The sequence below is a fragment of the Octodon degus genome, unplaced genomic scaffold, assembly GCF_000260255.1.
Source record: "Octodon degus isolate 3935 unplaced genomic scaffold, OctDeg1.0 scaffold00126, whole genome shotgun sequence".
Lineage (NCBI taxonomy): Eukaryota > Metazoa > Chordata > Mammalia > Rodentia > Octodontidae > Octodon > Octodon degus.
The window spans coordinates 7,089,035-7,106,983 of record NW_004524702.1 but is presented as its reverse complement, the minus strand read 5'-3'; the positions used below and the strand labels follow the sequence as shown (position 1 = coordinate 7,106,983).

General features: G+C 50.2%; 2 protein-coding genes across 3 annotated transcripts in view; both read right to left on the bottom strand.

The window, feature by feature from the left end:
- The window catches only part of Psmd2 (proteasome 26S subunit, non-ATPase 2), an 11,776-nt gene extending 3,705 nt beyond the window's left edge, over positions 1 to 8,071 (bottom strand). Inside the window, exons 1-14 of the mRNA XM_004640724.2 lie at positions 7,890 to 8,071; positions 7,405 to 7,461; positions 6,913 to 7,077; positions 5,127 to 5,248; positions 4,716 to 4,940; positions 4,267 to 4,425; positions 3,977 to 4,121; positions 3,729 to 3,789; positions 3,338 to 3,484; positions 3,084 to 3,190; positions 2,778 to 2,905; positions 2,473 to 2,560; positions 595 to 757; positions 370 to 471 (exon numbers count right to left, since the gene is read on the bottom strand). Coding sequence (XP_004640781.1) covers positions 370 to 471; positions 595 to 757; positions 2,473 to 2,560; positions 2,778 to 2,905; positions 3,084 to 3,190; positions 3,338 to 3,484; positions 3,729 to 3,789; positions 3,977 to 4,121; positions 4,267 to 4,425; positions 4,716 to 4,940; positions 5,127 to 5,248; positions 6,913 to 7,077; positions 7,405 to 7,461; positions 7,890 to 8,024 — 1,804 coding nt within the window. The 5' untranslated portion in view covers positions 8,025 to 8,071. The remainder of the gene's footprint in view (positions 1 to 369; positions 472 to 594; positions 758 to 2,472; positions 2,561 to 2,777; positions 2,906 to 3,083; positions 3,191 to 3,337; positions 3,485 to 3,728; positions 3,790 to 3,976; positions 4,122 to 4,266; positions 4,426 to 4,715; positions 4,941 to 5,126; positions 5,249 to 6,912; positions 7,078 to 7,404; positions 7,462 to 7,889) is intronic.
- Positions 8,072 to 14,213: 6,142 nt separating this feature from the next.
- Ece2 (endothelin converting enzyme 2) overlaps positions 14,214 to 17,949 on the bottom strand; it is a 38,737-nt gene continuing 35,001 nt past the window's right edge. For both annotated transcript variants that reach the window (XM_004640718.2, XM_004640719.2), the window contains exons 12-19: positions 17,508 to 17,606; positions 17,328 to 17,405; positions 16,585 to 16,688; positions 16,323 to 16,433; positions 16,141 to 16,208; positions 15,773 to 15,963; positions 15,604 to 15,699; positions 14,214 to 15,085 (exon numbers count right to left, since the gene is read on the bottom strand). In XM_004640718.2, the coding sequence (XP_004640775.1) occupies positions 14,909 to 15,085; positions 15,604 to 15,699; positions 15,773 to 15,963; positions 16,141 to 16,208; positions 16,323 to 16,433; positions 16,585 to 16,688; positions 17,328 to 17,405; positions 17,508 to 17,606 (924 nt within the window). In that variant the 3' untranslated portion in view covers positions 14,214 to 14,908. The remainder of the gene's footprint in view (positions 15,086 to 15,603; positions 15,700 to 15,772; positions 15,964 to 16,140; positions 16,209 to 16,322; positions 16,434 to 16,584; positions 16,689 to 17,327; positions 17,406 to 17,507; positions 17,607 to 17,949) is intronic.

Here is a 17,949-nt window from a genome sequence, read left to right as displayed (position 1 = left end):
AAAAAAAAAAAAAAAAAAGAAAAGAAAAAAATAAAGGGCAGGTGAGATAGCTCAGCAGACTAAGTGCCTGCTTAGGCAAGCACAAGGCCTGGCGTTCAATCCCCGGCACCACATGCCGCACCAGCCCCACCTCTAGGTGGACTGAGCCGGCCATGACCAGGAGTGGTGGCGCACGACTGTAATCTCAGCACTGGGAATGCTGAGACAGGAAGATCACTAGAGTCCAAGATAGAGACCCTGTATCAAAATACATTTTTTAAAAAATCTAAGGCATATCAGAATGAAGAACAAAGGACAAAGAACTTAGAAAAAAGAAGACCAAGAGAGCAGTAGACCCTGGGGAAGCAGAGGATGGTGACAGACACAGACCTGCATAGGCGCACACATCCACCAGTGTGTTGGCAAAGCTGCGGAAAGGCTCCGACACAACCTCCAGTGCGGCCAGGATTGCCTCGATGGCTTCACCCTTCCCTACAGGACAGATTCCAGGGGTCAGAGGCCACATGCTTCTGCCAGCTCACTCTTGCACGTAAACCTGCCCTGCTGTATCCAATGACTGCTGGCCCCTGTCCAAACCAAGAGCCAGCCCCTCACCCAGGTGGTTGAGGCCCAGGCCAAGAGGCAGCCATCGGGCATAAGTGTCCTTAAGCTCAGTCTCTGACTTCTCCATGATGGTCTGAAGGATGGTAGAAGTGACATCTCCATTGCAGGAGCCCACTGCTATCATTCCACAGGCTAGAGCCGTCACACCTGCCACCTAGAAATAAGAAAACCAGTATTACTTGTGGCAAGACTTTTTCCTCTTTTTTGAGACAGGGTCTCACTATGTAATTCAGGGTAGCTTTGAACTTTCCATGTAGCCCAGACTAGCCTTGAACTCAAGGTGATTCTCTTGCCTCAGCCAGCCTGCTCAGTGCTGGGATTATAGGCATGTACCAAGCCAAGCCTTTTTTCTTTGAGACAGTCTCGTTATGTAGCCCAGACTGCCCTTGAACTTAGGACATAACCCAGGTTGGCCTCAAACTTGCAGTGATCCTCCTGCCTCAGCCTCCTGGGATTACAGACATACACCACTACACCTGGCTACAGAGAACAAAATATTAAAATAATCATCTGTCTTGATTCAAGACGGTGATTCCTATAGTGTACAATTAAGCCATCTTCCCTAACCACACTGGATTTAGAACAAGCACTTCCTTTTTCTACTTTTAAATGTATGTAGTACAGGGTCTCACTACACAGATCAGACTCATAGTGATCCTCATGTTTTCAGCCTCCCAAGCACTGGGATTACAGGCACACAACAGTCTCAATCACTGTCTCAGCATACCCACGGCATGCCAGGGATCAAACCCTGATCCCTGGGTCTGCCTAAACAGGCGCTTTGATCCACTGAGCTATCTGGCTGGCCCAGAATAAGCACTTCCTGCCTGATTATAGATCAAAACAGCAGCAGCAACCATTCACTGAAACTTACTGTATGCCAGCCATGGGGCCAACTGCTTTGCACACTCTTCTAACATTTATCCTTACAAGCCAGGCATGGTGGCACACACCTGGAATCCCACCCAGGACAGCACTCGGGAGGCTGAGGCAGGAGGGTTGCCATGAGTTTGAGTTCAAGGCCAGCCTGAACTACATACAGCAACTCCAAGGCAAGTCTAGGTCCAGGGATGCAGCTCAGCAGCACAGCGCCTGTCTGGCAAGTGTGAGGTCGTGAGTTCCATTCCCCGTAACAACAACAACAACAATAACAAAAGGCCAGTGTGCACTACAAAGTGAGACCCTGTCTCAAAAAGCCAAAGGGGGGGGGACCCTCAATGAAAAGTCACTGCTATAGCTTTGCCCCAAAAGATCCACGTGTTAAAGACTTAGTCCACAAGGTGGCACTACTGGGAGGTAGTGGAAGCAAAGAGTGTGGTCTTCAGGTCTGAGCAGCACCCGGGCCCTGTCCCATTCTGTGCTCCCTGGCTTGCACTGAGGTGAGCAGTCTTGTTTTTCTATGTGTTCTGGCCACAGAACACTGCTCCGTCCAAAGCAATGGGACTGTAGGACCACATACCTCAACCTCCAAACTGTAAGCCATAATCCACCTTCCTATTAATCTCAGGTATTTTGTTACAGTAATAAAAAGCTGACTGACACAGTCCCTCCCTAGTCCAAGTAATAAGCAATTACTCAGGGATCTCAAGGGCTGAAGCTCAGTACCAAAATGTCAGCTTCAACACCCAGCCTCAATTGGACTAGAAATCCCAGTTTTAAAGAGCTTGAGATGTCCCCATCATACAGATATCTTTTTTTTTTTTCTGTTATTAGGGATTGAACTCAGGACCCTGTGTTTGCCAGGCAAGTGCTAATTCTATTGAGTTATTTCCCCGGCCCTCACATAGACATATTTTTTTCATAATTTGTCACAAAGACACTCAGAGTACCTTCCCCACCTACCACAAACAACCAACAGCTTCTACTCACCTCCATGCTGGACTTGGAGTCTCCCATCACGGGCAACAGTAGAGTCAGAACATCCTCACGATTTGAGCCAGCATAGGCCAAGCCTAGCCTGCAACAGCCAGAGTGGCAGCCAGGGATAACATGAGACAGGAAGAGAGAAAACAGGACCGGTCATTTCTTCATTGTTTCAATAAACATGCTCTGAGAGCAAAACATTTGTTCACAGGGTGGCAGTCCTTGGCAACCCAAAGGTGAAAAGGGCCCAGTCCTTGTTCACCAGAGCATACAGGCTGAGGGCTACCAGGAGGAGAGGCAAGAAGCCTTACCCAAAGATGGAGCCGAGCCTCATGGTGTTGCTATTGTGCAGCACGTAGTCTGACAGCAGTGCCAGGGCAGGGTCACACTCATTCCGGACCCCGGAGTTCACAATCCCACAGGCCAGGAGCGCTCCTGACTACAAAGAGCAAGCAGATTCTCTGCTCAGGCACTGTACCTTCCCTGGCACAGAGAGTCCACAAGGGCCTCACTGTGTACCTGACTTAATTGAAGAGGTACACTTCATGACCAACAGGGAGGTACAGCTGCCCACCCAAATGTAGGAAGCTCTGATAAGAAAGGCCAGCCAGACCAACCTTGATGTAGTCTTCGGAGGAGTACAGGTACTTGTCAATCTGAGTGAGGCCACCATCCACATCCCACAGCAGAATCATGCCAAGGGATGCGGCTGCACTCAACATTCCTGCAATGAAAAAAATCCACCAGCCTTAAAAGGGCCCCTCCTTGAGGTAACTCCTAGACCCACCCTGTACTACTGAACCCTAGGAACACCTTCATCAGGGAACTTTTTGTAGGAGGACAAAAAGTTAAAATAGTAACAAAATTATACCATGATCCTTGTTTTTGTAAAGCCATTTGTTTCCATCATCAGTAAGCAATTTGTCCTGGCCAAAGGCTGCATTTACAAAGCCATTCACAAAAGAGGAGGCCAGGTTCATGCGAGCAGAGTCCACCTGAGAGCCACTGCCACCAAACCCTGTATAGGAGGGAGAAGGGAGGAAAGGCTGTGAACAGGGTAAGAAAGGAACACAGTGTGGCAGCCTGTCTCTTGTTCTGAAACTGACTCTTTAGGATCCTCTATTTATGTCCCAGTGGCCTGGAAAAAAAGCTGGGGGGAATGCTGAGCTCTCCAGGGCAAGTGGGTAGGCCAAGCCACCACTCCCAGTACAAGTGGAGCAATTAACAATCCTTCAATCCCCCTCACAGTGAGAGATACTCACTGTTATTCTCCAGGTGGGTTTTGTAGATGTCATCAGGCACCTTGGGCTCCATGATGTCCAACTGAAAAGAAGCCAGAAGGTTACCACTGGATTACCCAGTGCGCCTCTAGCAGACCTTGTCATCTCACTGCATAGCATTCCCCACTAGGGAGAGTCTAGGCAGAGGTACAGCCAGGTAGGTAAAATGACAGGTAAAATTTAAAATTATAATCAAAAAGTACTCATGGAAAGAAGAAAAAGATTCTCACCTCCCGAGCCAAGGCCAAGAAGTTGCTGTTAAGCTGTACATTTGACATGATCTCCGTCAGGTCCTCATACTCCTCCACATCTTCACTCAGCTCAAGGAACACCCCATGCCGGCCTAGCATGAATGCCATCTGCTTCTGTACCACCCTGTGAGAGAAAGCCATCACATCTGTTCACTCTCATCCATCAAGGGAAACGGAAAATTCCTTGGGCCTAGCCAGTAGTACTACGCCTCGTGAAAATGCTCCATGCACGGCTTATCTCTTCCTGTGCCAACTTCTTCCCCACATACACATCCTTGCAAGAGGTGAAGATGTCTTCTACCAGCTCCATGTCATTAAGCATCAATGCCAATCTCAGCGCTTCAGGAAAACGGCTAAACTTTCGGAACACACCCAAGGCACAACGCAGCAGGGCAGAATTCTCAGGCTCTGGGACATAATTCACACAACTACAAAGTAAAAGTAATAAAGAATTAGCAATGTCTCAGACATTTGTTCACCTCATTTAATTCACTTACCCAAAGTACCCTAAATACTGAATGCTAAGTATATTCCAGACAACACTACTCTAGATGTTAGGACTCCTAAAACAATACAAAACTCTGTTCTCCAGAAATTAATGGATGTCAACAAATTAATTACAGCCTGATATGACCCTTGAAGCAGATGCTCTGGGAGAACAGAGGAGGCACAGCTGAGAAGGGCTTCTCTGACACTAGTCTCTACCATGCGTACTCACCTGGTGAGATACAGGCAGACCTTCGCATATGCATTCTCATCGATGTCCTTCTCCAGCATGTCCACCTGCTCGATTTCCATGAGGAGGTCACATGCCTCATGCTCTGCATTGTGGGCCATGTTGTAGGGGACAATCTCCTTCACAAGTGTAAGCAACGGCTCCCGCTGTACTTTCTCTGCATCATCCAGCTCCTGCCACTCCTTAGCCACTTCTCCTGCCAGATGCCTACAGACAGCACAGTACATTATGGGTGCACAGTTGTGGAGAAAGCAGTTCCCTGTGGATCAAGGAACTCAGTGTCTGGGATATTTAACACATCGATACTCTAGTATAGAGAGTGCGCCAAGACTGAACACAGAACAACGGATGCCTCAGAATCCCCTTCAGATTCTTGAGAAAAAAAGTTCTTACCTGACATACTCATGACCCCACGATGCCAATTCTTCCTGGGAGCCCACTAAGCGATACTTGAGGCATTCACGCTCCCCGCTCATGGTCATAGCCAAAACAGAGATGATGTCAGCAGCAAAACGCTATAAAGAAAGCAGTTCATGGGAGCCAATCCAACAGCCCAAAGTAAGGGGAATATGATGAAATTAATATCACTGTCACTATCCCCCAAATTATTATTATTTTCGCGGAGCCAGGGATTGAACTCAGGCCTCTACTGAGCCATCTCCCCAACCCCTTATTCCCCAAATTATTAAAAATATACCATTCTCTGTATTAAAAATGTTACCTAAGCTAACCCTCTAAATAATCTTAAGTTGCTTAGCAAGCACAAGGTCCAGAGTTTGATCCCTGGTACCAAATAAATAAATAAATGATAAATAAACCTAAGAGATACTTGTTCACTATCTCTTTTAGGCCAACATAGCTGAAAGATGATAAAGAGGGAAAGCAACAAAGAAGGCACCTCTGGATGTTACTTATTTTTGAGGTACTAGTAACTAAACCCAGGGCCTTCACACTGAGCTATATCCAACCTTTTTTTTTTTTTTTTTGAGGCAATGTCTAATTAAGTTGCCCCACCTAGATGAGTTTCTGGGTTTGAATTTGTGATCCTGCTGCCTCAGCTTCATAAGTGCTGAGATTACAGGCATGTGCCACCCTGCCTGCCATAATTGATTCTTTTAAGAGATGGGCTCTTATTTACCAGATTGGTCCCCAATTTTTTTTTTTTTTAAAGTTTATTTATTTGTGTGTGTGTGTGTGTGTGTGTGTGTGTGTCCAGCTCAGCCCACCAGGAGGCGGGGCGGGCTGGCATGTGGTGCTGGGGGACTGAAGCGTGGTCCCTGTGCTTTGCCAAGCCTGTTCTAAGTAGGAGCTCTAGACCACTGAGCCATCTCACCAGCCCCGGTCCCAAATTTTTGGATTCAAGAGATCCTTCTACCTCAGCCTCCTGAGTAGCTAGAATATACAGGTGCACCACCATGTCCAATTTGAATTTTAATTGCAATAAGTGATTAAGTTCTAAGCAAAAAAGACCTAGAACCTAGGAAGCCCACTATAGCTGCTAAACGAGTAAACTACATTAGGTAGTAAAGAACAAAAGCCAGGTCAGTTAAGAGGCTGGCCATTAAATTCAGTGAAAACTAAAGATTTCTGAATTAGGGTTGAATCAAGAGGCAGAGAAGTAACTGAACTGGATATAGAGATTTTTTTTTTATGTATTTGGTACAGGGTCTACAGGGTCTCACTTCGTAGATCGGACTCGTAGTGATCCTCCTGTTTTCAGCCTCCCAAGTGCTGAGATTACAGGCATGCGCCACCATGCCCAGCCTCAATCGCTGTCTCAGTGCGCCCCAGGGACACAGCTGGTAGGGCACACCTGGGATCAAACTCTGGTTGTTGCGCTCTCCCTAAGCAGGCGCTTTAATCCGCCAAGCTGTCTGGCCTGCCCTTCTTTCTTATTTATTTATATTTTACATGTATATGAGAGAAAAACTAAGACTAAATATAAACTGGAAATAAATCCCACAAGGGATAGCCCAAGATTCAACATAAATGACAGAAACATTTTTTGAGGCGCTGACTCTCCGTTCAGCACTTTTTTTTTTCTTTTTGTTTTCACTGTGATGAATTCTGTTCAATGAGACCAGATACTAGGTTTAGCAGATTTCTAGGGAGCCCCATGGTCTAGAAGAAAAGGAATTCCTCAACTAGATTCTCCATCAGCTTCTGAAACAGTTTTTACCTTATTCTCCCCAGGAGCCATATTCTCATAGATTTCCTTTAGTTTGCCATAGTGTGGACGCAAAAATTTGAGGGGCTTGGGCACTGAGGTCATAGAAGTTGTAGAAGAACGAATCTGCCTTCGAAGTTCCTCCAGGGCTGGTCGGTACAGGGATGTGTCCTTCTCCTGATCGGGAGATGTTACAGCTCAGACAAAAGGAGTCACACTCCCCTAACTCAGTACACAGAGACACTTTTAAATAGCACCTCCACTAGGGAAATAACTGTCCCATTCACCCGCCATTCCCCAACACCCTGAACATTGCCTGACACAGAAACAAGTAGTTCACTTCAAATATCCTTTGTAACTGTCCCCCCTCACATCTTCACCATAACACTGACCTAAAAATACAGTCCATCTCATATAGGAGTTGTTGCCTCAAAACAGAGTAAAGCCAACAACTAGAAAAGATCCGAATCTGCGCTGGTTCACATTAACATATGACTGACTCACCCCCAGCCGTTCCACGAGCATCTCCAGTTCATCTTGAAGCTGTTTGTCCTCCTCTGACTGGAGGGTTGGGGGGAAGAAGTTCGTCAAGTGAAGGATCCCACTCACAGCGTCCTCCCATTCACCCTGTGGCAGGTGGAGAGGACGCCGGCCTCCTACGAGGGGCAGGTGGCCAAGAAGAGGGGCGGGAATGGGAAGCCCTGTGGGGAAGGCGGTTTGGTTCCGCTGGAATGCTGTTCTTGGAAATGAGAACAACTAGGTCTCCGATCCCATCTCCTAAGGCGGTGGTACGGGCTGCTAGGCACGGCCAAGGTGGCAGCGTGCAAGAGAAGGGCGGGCAGAGAGGCAGGTGCTAAGAGCCCCAGGGGTCTCCCCACCTGCCCTCTCTCTGACGCTGTGGGGCTGTTTGGCAGTCGGGCCGAGGCCTGCGGGAACGCGGTGACTCAGCCCCGCGGCCTTCCCCGCCGGTTTCCCGGATCGCGCCTCACCAGCTCCTGCTCTTTGTCCTTGTCTCCTGCATCCCGCCGCTCCTTGCCGCTCGACTTGTCGTCCGTGCCGCCGGGGACCGTCCCTGGGGCTTGCTGAGGCTGCACCGGTGTCTTGTCCCGGCCACCCTCCTCCATCTCCACCACCACAGCCTGACTGCTGCGCGCGCACCTGCTCGCACCGCCCCCTCTTCCCAAAGGGCCTCGCGCGAGCCGGCGGAGGAGCCCCGCCCACAACCGGAAACGACGGGAGTCCCGCCCTTTGGGCCCGCCCCCGGGTGCCTTTGGAGAACTGCGATTCCCAGCCTCCAGCGCGCCACTCGGCTCGGCTCGGCTCCGCTCCACTCGGCTAGGCGCTACTTGGACGTGCGGCGTGGGTTTTGGGCTGCTGCGATGAGTGAGGTTGAGAGCAGGGTACCGGCCGGGCGCGGCAGGGTACCTACCAATGTGAGTAGAACCGACAGTGGCACTCCAGTTGGTTGAGTAGGGTAAGGTAACGGGACTTTTGCTCACTTTGTACCCCAGGCTGGTCTTGAACTCTCAACACTCTCCTGCCTCAGGCTCCGAGGGCTGGAGTTACAGGCATGCGGCACCAACGCCCGGCTGACAGAACGCTTGGATGGCTTGGGTAATCTGTTTTGCACTTTTGCCCCCGTTGAAGAAGAGTTCCCTGTCATTACTACTCCCTCAATTCTTTCTAGGGGCCACATGGAGTGGAGGTGGATAAGTTAAGTGCTATGTCCAGTGCCGAATTCTGGAGCTGACCACTTGCCCTCGGCCTTTGGTGTTTTTTTCACGTTATGACTTAGAAGGGGTGGAACTGAAAGGCTTTATGTCAGGACTACATGGCGAGCAGGGTTGAAGCGAGGCCTGTCCTATGCCCTAGAATGAGGATTTGAACCTCCGACTTTCGGCCTTCCATGCCTTAACTGTTTGAGGCAAACCCTCGAGGTTTCTTCTTCAGCTTGGACTGTGGATGGGTGGGTGTGAGTGTGTGGCTAGAAGATGCAAGAAATGAGGTAATTATGTTTCCCTTTTCCTGGTGGGAATATTCAGCATTTTGTCTGAAGTCTTATTTTTGAGTTCTGACACATTAAAGAATGCAGAAAGTGGTTTTCTTTTTCTTTTTAAAGTAGCACAGCATACTTAGAGCTGACTGTTGTATGTTACGGGTCGGTGCCGAAAGCTTCAGAGGTCTCACTGAGATTAGTCTCTCTCCAAGTGAGCCCAGAGCCTCAGAAGCATCTCACTTTTATTGAGGGGTAAAGGCAACTAAGGAATGTGCATAATTACCTAAGTGAATACAAACTACTATCTCTATTGACTTCCACCATTTGCCTAACTCTAGGTCCACACAAATGCTAGCTGATAACATCCCAAGCAAGGGATCAAAGGACAGGGCGCCAGCAGGAGAAGCTGTTATCTGCAGCCTTGAATCCTAGCTTGCCCGGAATTTACAAGTGACAGACAGCAGCTCTACTTGGCCTTTGTCTATTGCTCCCTGCTCTCTTGGGACATTAGGCTTTTGTCTCAAATCTATATTTCTATAACTGTTGGCTAAATGTTTGAATGGATATAGGTGTAAAGTTTGAAGTCCATTCTTTTTATTTATTTTTTAAAAAAAATTTGTGTAGGGGGGGCAGCTCAGCCCACCAGGGGGCGGGCTGGCTGGCATGTGGTGCTGGGGGATGGAACCGCGGTCCCTGTGCTTTGCTAAGCTTGTTCTAAGTAGGTGCTTTAGACCACTGAGCCATCTCACCAGCCCCTCAAGGTTCATTTTGGTCAACTACAGTCCCAGGAATATTCCTCCCTATTTGGGCAAACTCCTAATTTTGTGGTCTCTAATCAGGTGCCAACCCATTACATGTCCTCTTCTCTATCCTCCCTTCAAATTGCACCTGTCAGCCTATGGTGCTGTTCCCCAAATTTGGCCCAAGATGCAGAACCATGTGTCTTACAGCTGCCTCTTCTCACCTAAGAGCCACTCACCTCAAAGTTGGCACTCACGTAACGTACGTCCACCAGGCTACACGCAGCACTGCACAACTGCCACCGGCTTGCTGCTTTGTTAGCCTGTTATTCTTCAAACAGCCAGGTTGTGTGCGGCCATCACTGTTAACTCCCAGAACTGACAGCAAATCTTACGATTCCCTGTTTTATACCTATTGTTACCACTGCTCTTCTCCAGACTCTCCCCTGTGATGTCACCTTCATGTGCCCTCATCTGATCATCCTAAACACTTTGCACTTGTGAACGTGGCCTGGCCCCCTCAAGCTGCTTAGCCTTTTTACGTTGCTATTCCTTCTGTGTGGAATGTCCTTTCCTGTTCTCAGCTGGTAAATTCTCCCATCCCTGAACTCCAGCTCTATATCACCTGTCTCAGATCCTTATGCCACCCTACCTTTCAAGTTATTTGTTTCTTCCATGTACTCATACCTCTCCCTATCTATATTCTGAGCTCCTGGAGGACAAGGAAGTATCTTAAGTGCCCCTAGTACCATGCCTAGTTCCTGGCTTATAGTAGGTCTTCAACGAAGACTTAGCAGATGAATGAATGAATGAATGAATGAATGAATGAATAGCTTTGTATTCTTCAGTCATCTTTGTGTTCAGTAATGACTCTTTGGGGGCATTCTCTGGAGCCCAGAGCTGGGAATTGGCAAATTGTCAGGATTCCCCGTTTGTGATCTATGATAGGCCCACTGAAACTGTCTTAATGAGGCACTCTTCCAGCCTGACATTTCTAAAGTGCTACCAAAGGTAAAACCATATTTGTTGGCACGTTACCTTCTTCAGGATGGAAATTAGACTTCCCAGTGGGGTAGCGTAGGAGATGGGCAGCACTTCTGTGAGAATTGCTGCCATGTGTCTACCCAGGAGCACAGTCCTTCATTTCCCTCCTTCCTCAACACACCAGAACATATCACAGAGGCACATCCACAGCCCGATGGGGCTGCGGGGAGAAAGGTCACATCTGTCGCGGATGTTCACCTCACCTTGCCTCTGGAACCAAGCACCTGCAGAGTTTTCAGCAAACACATACTGCCTGACTTTGCTTCAGCTCAGTGTGTGTCTAGGCTTCCTGCAGTCACCTGGTTGCCACTATTGCTTGCCCAAGAAAGCATGGAAATGCACCTATTGTTGGTGATGGTCCCACTTGAAAACATGATGGAAACATGATGAATTTGGCCAGAAGACATGTCTGTGTTAGAGTCTAAACTCCATTATTGTGATGTGGAGGACAAAATGGTAGTGAATAAGGGTGTCTGAGTTGTAAACCTAAATGCAATTTGACTTCTCTGACATTGGGAGCAGTGCAGTCCTCCATTTCCCCACTTGAATAATAGAGACAATAGCAAAATCAGCTTATAAATTGCTGTGGAAATTTAATGAGATAAAGTGGTTAACACAGGTTTAAGCAAAAAAAAAAAAAATTAGGGTTTCAGCAAATGAAAGCTGGTAATTATTATCATTACTTGACACTTTGGCCTTTTGGCAAATATGAAGTTTTGATGCCATACTGGTCAGTTGGTCAGGATCCTAAGTTGGCCTCTGAAATCAGGTGTCAAAAAGGGTGAAGCAAAAAAAAGGGGTGAACCAGGGGCTGGGGAGATGGCTCAGTGGAATAAGCGCTTCCCTGGCAAGCGCAAGGGCCTGAGTTCAATCCCTGGTTCTGCCAAAAAAAAAAAAAGGGTGAACCTCTGTCCTGCTAACTCTATTTCCAGTTACCTCTCTCCCATTCTAAATCTCATCCCTTGACCCATACCCAAACTCCACAAATCATTTAATATCTCTGGATTCTGGAATTTCCTAAGTTCATAAGTTGACTTAAAAAAAAAAAAAAATCCAGGGTCTCACTCTGCAGTTCAGGATGACCTTGAACTCACTACGTAGCCCAGGCTGCCTCACACTCTGTAATCCCCCTGCCTCAGCCTCCCAAGTGCTAGGATTACAGGCATGCACCACCACATATGGCTACATTGCTCCTTTTGAGCACAGCTGTGTATTTCACCTGGGGAGCCACCAGAATCTCCTGGAACGTGCTATGGCCCGTTTACAGCTCTTTGTGGGTACAGCTGAACAGCTGGGGCAGGATACACAATTCCAACTGGAACACATTAGGGACATCACCAAGAGGACAAGGTCTGAGCAGCAATCACAGTCAAACTCTCCCTTTCCCCATTTTTTTTTTAAATTTTATTTATTTAAGTAAGTGTGTGTGTGTGTGTGTGTGTGTGTGTGGCCAGCTCAGCCCACCAGGGGGCGGGGCTGGCTGGCATGTGGTGCTGGGGGATTGAACCGCAGTCCCTGTGCTTTGCTAAGCTTGTTGTAAGTAGGTGCTTTAGACCACTGAGCCATCTCACCAGCCCCATCCCTTTCCCCATTTTGAACAAGACAAACACCCCCACTTGTACCTTGGGGAACACTGAATCTTAGTGAGCAGTGAAATCGGATGCTACCATTTTGCCTCCTGTGGCTTAGATTAATAATGTCCCTCAACAGGGCTGGCTGGATAACTCAGCTTATTAAAGCACCTGCTTAGACTGACGCAGGAACCCACGTGCTGTGCTGGCCCCGCCCCTGGGGCATGCTGAGATGGAGATTGAGCGTGGGCGTGGTGGCACACACCTGTAATCCCAGTGCTTGGGAGGCTGAAAACAGGAGGATCACCATGAGTCTGAGCTGTGTAGTGAGAACTTGTACTAAATTTAAAAAAAAAAAAAATGTCCCTCAGCCTCATGTGCTCCCAGGTGGGCCTGTGGGATGGGGACTGAACCATGGGGCAGTTAAGCTAGCTGACCTAAAAGGAGGTAGGGTCAGGCTGGAAGAGGGGGTTCCCTCTGGGCCTGTCTCCGCTTCGCTGCTGGTGGCCTGCCATAAGGCCATGATATGAGCAGCTCTTCCTCCTCTGTGCTTCTCTGTCCTGCTGTCGCTGCCCGGGAGCCAATTGACTATAGCCTGCAACTGTAAACCCTACTAAACTGCTGCTCATTTAATTTGTGGGTTTGCTTTGTCCCAGCAACAAGGAAGGGACTAAGATTTTGTCCATCTTACACATGAGGAAACTGAATCTCATGGACATTAGGGAATGGACACAAACTCCACAATTAACCAGAACCTCAATTTCAATCCAGATCTCTTTGATTGCAATGACATAATTAAGGATGGATCTGTTTGATGAGGACCAGAGCACATGATTGCCAATCTTGATACGTCAGCTTCATTGGACTAAGAAATGCCCAGCAGGTTAGTAAAGTACACTTCTAAGTGTCTCTGGGTGGGTCATGGAGGTTTGATCTTGGGACTCCTGGCCCCCTTCCTTTCTGGCACAGTTTTTCTGTTCTGACTCCCAGTTGACATGAACTAAGCATCTTCGCTCTGCCACACTGTCTGCCATGATGTCCCTGCCTCGGAGCCAGCCCACCAAGGTCTAGATCACCTGAACCCATAAGCCACAATAACCCTCTCCTCCTTTAGGTTGTGGGTGGCGGCTGTCTGTCTCAGCAGTGGGAGGGCTGGAGAGTATACTTACTGTGAGGATGAGGTGAGCTCATGCAGATAACAGTGAAACAGGAGAGCAGTCCCCGAAGGGAAGACATCATCCTACTCATGTTTGTATCCCCAGTGCCTGACACATAGTTGGCGACTAACATCTTTTAAAAAAAAAATAATAAATTTATGAGGTCATATGTATGAATGAATACATGGGTGAATGGATTAGGAAATGAGACACCTGGCATAGATGGCTAAAATACAAGAGGTGCTGGACAATTCGCTCTGAAGGGTGGAGGGCCTGTGTGCACTCTGTGCCCGACAGTGTGAAGGCGTTGATAACTGTGCATGGGTGGAATGCCAGGTCTTGGGAGCTCTGAGCCTTCGAGGCCATGAGCAGCTACTGTTTGCTCTTTCAGCCATAGCACAGGCTGGGGTTCCGAGCTCAAGGCTTCCCTCTCCACAGCAGGGTAAGGACCACCCGCCCCTCTTCCTAACTGCCCCAACCCAGGCTCCACCCAGTGGTGGAGCAGCTGCCTTCCTGCCCTCCACCCTGCCTCTCTGTCTTCTCAAAGCTTCATATCTTAGTCTTCTGTCTCAGGGGAGGGAGTAAAGGAGTGTCTATCAAATTAGAAATTGGTATTCTGTTCTTTTTTTTTTTTTAAAATACCGGGGTTTGAACTTTGGATCCTGCACTGGCACTTATTCTACTGAGCTATCTCCCCGGCCCTAAGGAGTTTCTAGAAGAATGCCTGGCACATAGTGACTGTTCAATAAATATTAGGGGAATGGGAAAATGAATAAATGAACACAGGACTAAAGGAAGAGACAGGTTGACTGATGCGGGTCTGTTTATTGGCATAGGGTCCTACATGGTGGAGATCACACTCTCCCCACCCTCTTCCCTGTAAAAATAAACTCTGTCTTTCCTTCTTCTTGCTTTATCTGCTTGGTCCAGGGAGAACCAGTCACCCCTGAGACTCATGCCCTGAATGATAGGAACCAGCATCCCCTACACACACCTGCTTCCCCCTCAGCCCAGGGCTGGAGGCTGCAGGAAAGCTTAAAGCCCTTTGGCTTCCGCTGAGAGCTGAGCATAGTGGGTCTGACCATGAGGGTGGGCAGCAGTGTGTGGCATCAGCACAAGGCGCACAGGGCTGCTGGGAGCCGAGCCCAGTGCCAAGGGGTGCTGCTTGAGGCTGGGAGGAGCAGAGAGGCACAGCGGGCCCCGAGGCCCCCAAGCTCACTGAGTTGAGGCCTCGAGAGGCAGACTCCTTCCTATGGAACTGGCCCCCACCCAGATGCCAGGCTGGGTGACACGGAAGGGTGTCACAGTGAATGGTGGGGACTCTGCTGGAGGCAGGGGCACCCCCAAAGCAGAGGCACAGTGTGGTAGCAGGGAGGGACGGGCCAAGCGTTCACTGTAGTGTGGAGGTGCTGGACCCAGCCCAGCGCGTGTTTGCTTTCTCCCAACCAAGAAGCCCCAGGCTCTGGAGACAGCCGGCCATCCCCCCTCCAGCCCCAAAGTCTACCACACCTCACACAGCTGCCCTGAGTTCATGGGGGAGCCGATGGGGCAGCCAAAGTGGTGCAGGAAGTCCCGGGAGTTGGACAGCGTACCCAGCACGCGGAAGCGCGCAGGGCTGTGGGGATCGGTCACCAGCCCCTCATGAGAGCTCTCTGGTGTGCGGACTGAGCACCACACCTGTGGGCCAGGACAGATGTGGGAACACTCACAGGGCTGTGTCAGGAGCACAAACCACTGCTGCCCCGAGCCCTCTGCTCAGGGGCACTGGGGGACGCTGTGGAGGGCATTTCAACTCCAAGGGTCTGCAGGAGCCCTCTGTCCCCAAGTCCTTCAACACAGGCAGCAAAGGCACGGTCCCTCCCAGCTTGGAGGACATCCTGCCTGGGTCCTTGCCCTGCTTTTCCTGCATTCGTGGCTAGTGCGTGTTTTGGTCTACTGCATTGCTAACCACAGCAGCAAGGAGAGCATCACCATCACCCCCACACAGGGCAGCCCTGGCCTTTGAGATCTGCCAAATCCTCCTGCCCACCTCTCCCTCTTTAGCTTGCCTCTGTGGGTTCTGGGCCTTCACACCCCGTTTGCGATCCCCAACTTTGGCCCCACTTTCCAGCCCCTTCTCTGAATGCCCCCAACCCCTTAACCCTTCCTGGTGACATCCTGGAGGGAGCGTCAGAAGGGATTTCTGGGACAGATACCTGAGCAAACCCCACAAAGAAGAGCTGGTGGTTGGTGAGCCCCACGGCCGGCAGCTGCTGCTCCTCCCCATGCCTCCTCAGCCAAGCCTGGTATGCCTGGGAGAAGAAAGGCAGAGTGCCCAGGGCCCGCCCTTGCTCGAAGCCCTTGTCCCACTACCGCCACACTCACGTTGTAGGCAGCCTTCAGGCCCCCGTTGTCGGCAATGTTCTCGCCCAGCGTCTGGCGGCCGTTGAGCCTCTCCCCATTGACCTGGTACTGACCATACTGCTCCTCCATGCAGGCTGTGTGGTTCCGGAAGGCCGCCAGCGACTCGTTCTGCCACCAGGGCCTCAGGTTCCCTTCCTTGTCATACTCGCGCCCTAAGGAGATCACCTTTGTGCCGTACCACAGGACAGCTCACCCCTGGGGACCCGAGTGCCCCCCACCAGTGCTGGCCTACAGACTCTAGAGCCCCTAAGGCCCACCTCCTTCACCCCACACCTTTGCAGGAGGCACTGAGATTCTAGGCTGCAGAGGACAATTCTGTGGGCCCATACCTTGGTCATCAAAAGCATGTGTCAGCTCATGGCCCATGACCACACCAATGCCGCCAAAGTTCAGGGCCCTAGGAAGGGAGTGATGACACAGTAGAGGGGCTTCTAAATCCCCCCTGTGACTCTGCTCCCCGCTCACCCACTGGCCGAGGCTCCAGCCCACAGCCCCACCGCCTCAGACACACTTGGGGTGGTTGCGGGCATAGAAGGGGGCCTGCAGGATGCCAGCAGGGAAGACGATCTCATTCTTGGTTGGAAGGTAGTAGGCATTCACCGTCTGGGGGGTCATGCTCCACCTGTGGGAGGAGGGGGCACAGATGGGGCTCCTGGCTGTCCTGGTGGCCCACAGGCCCTGCCCCAGACCCTGCAAGGGCCCTGGACCACCCACCCCCAAAGATGATCGCCCACCTCCCTGCTGCCCCCAGGGTCTGGGCTGCCCGCTCTCACTGATCTCGGCTGGGAGGCTTGCGAAGCTGGTCAGCCATCACCTTGGCAGAGAAGTTGTACAAATTCAACATGTTTTGGAAGAAAGAATCTTCAGAGACTTCATACTATGCGGATGTTGGGAGACAGAAAGCAAGTGAGAATATGCTGGAGAAGATAACAGAGCCAGCTTGACTACTCATTCGGAACCTCTACAAGCCTCAGTTTTCCCAACTGTAGAATAGGAATAAAACAGTAGAACATTGCCAATATTTAAACAGTACATATTCTGTCCATATTGTTTTTTTTTAATACATACTCCCTTCTTTTGTTCTCCTAATAGCCTGTAAAGTAAATAACGGTAGGGTGAAGGGAAGGTGCTATTCTTGAAGGGATTGATATCACTGGTCACTTTTTTTCTTTTTTCTTGTGGTACCAGGGATTGAACTCAGGACCCTGCGTTTGCCAGGCAAGCACTTATTCTATTGAGCTATCTCCCTGGCCCCCACTTTTTTTCTAATTAACTTTGTAGACAGACAAACGGAGGCCCAGAGCGGTCTTGCCCAAGGCCCACAGTTAGTGAGGGGCAGAAACATGTCTGGACGCAAACCTGGCTCCGAGCCCCTGTTCGCTCGTTTACACTCATCTTGCTGCCATCCAGACTGCAGCCTGGCTCGTAAGCCGAGCCGCATCTCCTTCCAACCGCATCTGTGAGCTCCGCACGCTGACGCCACAGGGCAGCCCGCACTGGGCTGAAGGGTGCTCACCCCGTCGTACACGTCGTCCAGCTCCTTGGGCTCCAGGGTGAAGTCCGGGAAGCCAATCATATCATAGATGGCGTCTGCCTGAAGAGACAGGCTAAGTAAGGCTCGCCTGCCCAGCTCCCAGCGAGGCGCAGTTCTCCACCCCCACCTGGAGGTGCCGCCCCAGCCCCAGCCACAGCTTACTTTCTCTTTGGCTGCCTGCCGGGTCTTCTCGTCCATCCAAACCAGCTGGTCCAGGGCCTCTTCAAAAGCAGAGCGGATCTCGCTGATCATCCCCTCTGCCTGGGAGCAAGAAGAAAGTCAGCGTCCTCCGGCACTTCCGGTGCTTGGTCCCGGCTTCCCCGGACACCTGAGAGCCCAGCGCTGTTTCTGCAGGGGAGCCATGGGAAGTCGACTCACGGAACAGAGGTGAATGCCCGAGGAAGAGAGAGAGCCGAGGACGGTGGCACACGCCTGAAATCCCCGTATTCCGGGAGGCGGCAGGGGGGGGGGGCACTGTGCACTTGTCCTGGGCAATTTGTCAACTTAGAGAAATAAAGTTTCACAAGGTTGGGCTATGGATGTAACTTAGTAGAAAGCCCCTGACTGAGTTCAACAATCTCCAGTGCTGCGAGGAGGAGGGGGG